Here is a 5,000-nt window from a genome sequence, read left to right on the forward strand (position 1 = left end):
GCTTTGGGGGACGTCGGGGTGCTACTGTGGTAAAGACAAGGATGAGGGGAGGACATCACTGCTTTGGGGGACGTCAGGGTGCTACTGTGGTAAAGACAAATCCCATCCCGTCTCACTCCTGCTAGAATGACTCCCGATCCCAACCCGCTCCCGTTGTTTTTTTTATTTGTTTTTATTAATAAGTTAGTCATTAGGAAAGGCCATGGATTTTGTGTTCAAATTATGTGTTTCATGCCGTTTTAATTCTAAATATATATGTCACCAGGAACAGTTAATCTGTGGTAATATAATGAGGCATTATACTACCGTTTACTTTTCTTTTCTTTTTTTTAAAGATTTGTTTTTGGCTTTTTGCCTTCATTGAAGACAGTGAAGACGGACAGGAAAGTGGGAGGGAGAGAAGGGGAGAGACATGCAGCAAAGGTCGTCATGAACGGGACTCAAACACGCGACCCGCTGTCAGGCCAGAGCCTATATGTGGCATGCGCCTGGACCGCTAGGCCAGCGGACGCCCTCCCGTTGACTTTTCACTCCCATCCCAATCCTGGGATTAATACAAATTGTAATCCCATCCCACGGGAATCGCACAGGTCCCACAGGAAGGAATCCCATGGGACCCGTGGGAATCGCGGAAAAAATGTCATCCTCTACTTAGCACCACGTTTTGAGCTTTCCGTCGGACAGCAACAAAGTAATTTCCCTACTAGTGACTCCTACAAGTTGGCAGGGGCTGCTGTTCAACAGGGTGTGGCACTGAGAGGGGCTGCTGTTCAACAGGGTGTGGCACTGAGAGGGGCTGCTGTTCAACAGGGTGTGGCACTGAGAGGAATAGCGTGTTCCTCTGCATGCGTTACACCCTCCCAATGAAAACTCCTACTGGAACTGTCAGTTGAAAAGAGGCGACTTCATGTGTCGGAGCAGACGTGCTCATCTAGATTACACCCTCCCATGTGACCATCTGTAGCTGTAAGGGGGAAACAGCTAAATTGGGAGAAAAAGGGACAAATGGAATAAAAATAAACCACCAATGCTTTTCAGCAGTGCTTTCCTTAGGAGGGCTTTATGGTGTTTTCTTTTCTCTACTTGAGCACCCTGGGGGACTTTCTGGAGGTATGGATTTCCGCTCCTATAGAATGAATTCACCAAGGTTAGAAAATGTTTGTCTATAAAAACCCAGCCGTTCTCAGAGGAAAAAGCTTCAGATTTTGCACAAGATTACAGCATGAAGGCTCATTATTATGCTCATAAGATTGTTTGGATGTTCTCAGACAAATAGAATTAGACTATTACAAAAAACTATGGAATGGATGAAAGAAAACATAAAAATACTACTGTGGAGAAGTGGAACTGGCTTAGGGGGCACGTCACCTCCTAAACGATGAAGTTGTTTGTTCGACACGCTCCCAGAGCGTCTTTGGAGAGCTCGGTAGTGAGGCTGATGAGTACCTCATAGCTTTATTTGTTGTACACATGTACTGGAGGATGACTTGTGTAATTAGGGGAGGAGATCGACTCACTTATAGTCAGTTAATACGCACGCACGCTGCACGCACACACACACACGCACTACACACACACACGTGCACGTGCACGCGCACACGCACACACACACACACACACACACACACACACACACACACACACACACACACACACACACTGGCATCCTCATCTTAGAAACCTTCCATGGCAAACTGCAGTGAGTAAACACTTTCCATATTACTCTCCATATTTAAGACACTGTACATAATACTGTATAAGGCATATACTGTATACTGTGGATTGACTGTCCATATTTACACACACTACTTTGTATGTATACGCTTTCCTATACCTTTATGTGCATTTATATACCTGTCAACAGCTCATACAACATGATAATCCTGCACGGTCCAATCAATTCATAATGCCTACAGGTATATGTTACTGTTTTATTTTTAGTTTATAACTTTAGCTCAAGACCAAAAACATAAATTAAATGTTTAGCAGATCTTTTCACTACTTCTTAAACATTTGTTTTCAAATGTACTGATTATTTTATTTAATAATGAAATTACTATGAAAAATCTTAGTTTTTTTTAATTATATTCATGAAAAAGCTTTTTTTAGGAATGTTTTTTTTTTTAAATGTTTTGAAATAATAAAGAATTAAAAACAAAATGTAGGAAACCAAAACCCCAGTGTTTTGGAACCAGTGCTCAACGTTGCATATATACCTGCAGCTCTTGTCCTGTGGGTGACCCTGCAGGGAGTTGGAGGCTCGTGCCAGGCCCATGCGTGCGAAGGCGTGGTGGTGGCTGAGCAGGGCGTCTGATAGGCCGGCGGAGCTGTCCGTCTCCTGCTCGTAGGCGTTCTCCCAGTAGGCCTGCAGGCCCGGCGTGCCCTGAGGGTACCCCCCGAACAGGAAGGAGTCCAGCTGGTTCACAATCTCCTGGCTGACGCTGGCCTCGAACTTCCGGGCGAAGAAGGTGGGCCGGGACGCTTGCTGTTTAGAGGGAAGCGGCGGCGGCAGGTTAAGAAGCTGCTTTGATAGGGCCCGTGCCCACACAAAACATTTTTTATGTCATGTCCAATTGTCCAGAGTGCCATACACGCACTGATGGAGACCTCTGCTCAATGATCATGGGCGTGTCTCTCCAACCCTGTCGCATAGGAAAGTGACATTGATGAGAGGGGAACTTCTCTCCTAAAATGTAAACAATTTTCAGCTTTAAGGTGACCAGAGCGCTCCGCCAAAACATTTTTTACCATAGAAAAATGCATGTCAGAACGGTGCTGGCAGCTCAAAAAACGCTTTCTGTGTCACGGCCCCTCAGACTCTATATAGACTGCATACATAGATTAGGACAGCAGCCCTTGAGGGGATTCCAGGGGGTTCCCTAGATAAATTATTTATAGTTTGGAACCAAATGGACGCTCACGGATCTGTAACTCTGAGAGCGTAACGAATGGAACCAAGTTCTCAGCGTACAAATGAACACTCAGGATTTCTTGTTTGTTAGTAACTCCATCAGAGCAGCAGGGGGCTCCTGCCTGGTCCATGTTAGTAACTCCATCAGAGCAGCAGGGGGCTCCTGCCTGGTCCATGTTAGTAACTCCATCAGAGCAGCAGGGGGCTCCTGCCTGGTCCATGCACCTTGACAACCATTGTTAGACGCTACGACGTGTTGAGAGGTGTGCAAAGGGACACTGCATTCTGCAGGACAGCGGTTGTTCCCTCCTCCGGCAAACTCTTTCCACATGGAAGGGCCCAGTTTTGTGTGACAATTCACCCGTGGACCATTTTCACATCCTCAGAGTTCAGTTGAACAGTGTAAATCCACAGGTGGTCTTAACCGCTCGAAAACATCAGTGAAGCATAATGAGCATGAAATGAAATGATTTCATCATTTATTAGTGATCTGTTTAATATCACACACAGACACACACACACACACACACACACACACACACACACACACACACACACACACACACACACACACACACACACACACACACAGGTGTGCGTGCATGTGTGTGTTTGCGTGCGTGTGTGGGCAAGTGTATGTAGTGAAAAACCCTGATTCAAATCTCACACAAATCTTAGGAGTGAGACGCAGGTTACTACGGCAACCAGAGAAAGTGCCATGGCAACCTCCTCGGAATGCACACACACACACACACACACACACACACACACACACACACACACACACACACACACACACACACACACACACACACACACACACACACACACACACACACACACACACACACACACACACACACACACACACACACACACACACACAGGCCCTCTGTCTGGAGCAGCAAGAGACTGACACCATGCCTATCTAAGGAAAGGAGAAGATTTCTCCCTGTGAGGAACTCAAATCCACAGCCTTCATCTGAAATCCTTGTGAGGACAGAGGGCGCAGGTTGATGACATCACCAGAAGAAGGGTGTGGCTGCACCACAGCGGTTTGTGGGCCACGGTAGGAATTAACCATCCGGGCAACCCCAAGATAATCACTGCCTTCTCAACTACACAGGCTGTGTGAGCCTTCAGTTGATGTGGGTTTATATACTAAATGGTAAATAAATGGTAAATGGTGCATTTATATAGCGCCTTTATCCAAGGCGCTTTACATAGATTGTGCATTACATTCACCCATTCACACACACATTCATACACCGATGGCAACGGAAGCCATGCAAGGTACCAACCAGCACATCGGGAGCAATTTGGGGTTCAGTGTCTTGCCCAAGGACACTTCGACATGTAGACAGGAGGAGCCGGGATTCGAACCGCCGACCCATGGATCATTGGACGACCTGCTCTACCTCCTGAGCCACTGTGTATATAGATACAGATACTGTATGTATGTAAACCCCAATTTATGCTTTGTCACAAACCAAAAATAACTGATCCGCAACATCACAACGTGTCGCCAATGCAACGCCTAGCTGAGTTTGTAGATGTCATTTTCGGCACCCGAGAAATACGGCTTTACGGCTGTGTGTGTGTGTTCTCTCACATGTGTTAACCTAACCTCCAGCTCAGTCCTACAAATGGCTTCACTACCTGGTAAACCCTTGCATTATAATAATGACAACCCTTCTCTACCACAGTAGCTAAGTAGCTACACAGCTCTATAAATACCCTGGGCCTCCCTCTACGAGCTGTTTTAGGATCAGTTTCCCTTGGCAGGGCTTCTTACGGAAACCATCAGCATTTGCACCACACACGCTCAATGTCCTTATATCTCTTGTTACGCGGGCCAGTAGCCAAAGCCAACCACCCTCCTTGTAAAAGAGGCAACGCTAATTTGTGAATGCTAAGCTATTCTGGTGCCTGGCCACCGTGGCACCCCAAAGTTGCCCTCTTCTTTAGCATTGCGTCGCTGTAGGGCAGAAACCTTGAATCTCCATATTTCACCTTTTGTTTTTTTATGAAAGACCTGTACGTGCCCGTCTACTGGCCTACTTGAGAACGATGCAACTTGGGAACCTAA

At 46.3% G+C, this 5,000-nt stretch overlaps 1 protein-coding gene across 1 annotated transcript in view; it reads right to left on the reverse strand.

Annotated features, from left to right (window-relative positions):
* Nucleotides 1–5,000, reverse strand: part of xylt1 (xylosyltransferase I) — a 52,471-nt gene that overhangs the window by 8,946 nt on the left and 38,525 nt on the right. The window contains exon 8 of the mRNA XM_079519642.1: nt 2,217–2,485. Within this exon, the coding sequence (XP_079375768.1) occupies nt 2,217–2,485 (269 nt within the window). The remainder of the gene's footprint in view (nt 1–2,216; nt 2,486–5,000) is intronic.

This window comes from Electrona antarctica (genome assembly GCF_951216825.1).
Source record: "Electrona antarctica genome assembly, chromosome: 14".
NCBI lineage: Eukaryota > Metazoa > Chordata > Actinopteri > Myctophiformes > Myctophidae > Electrona > Electrona antarctica.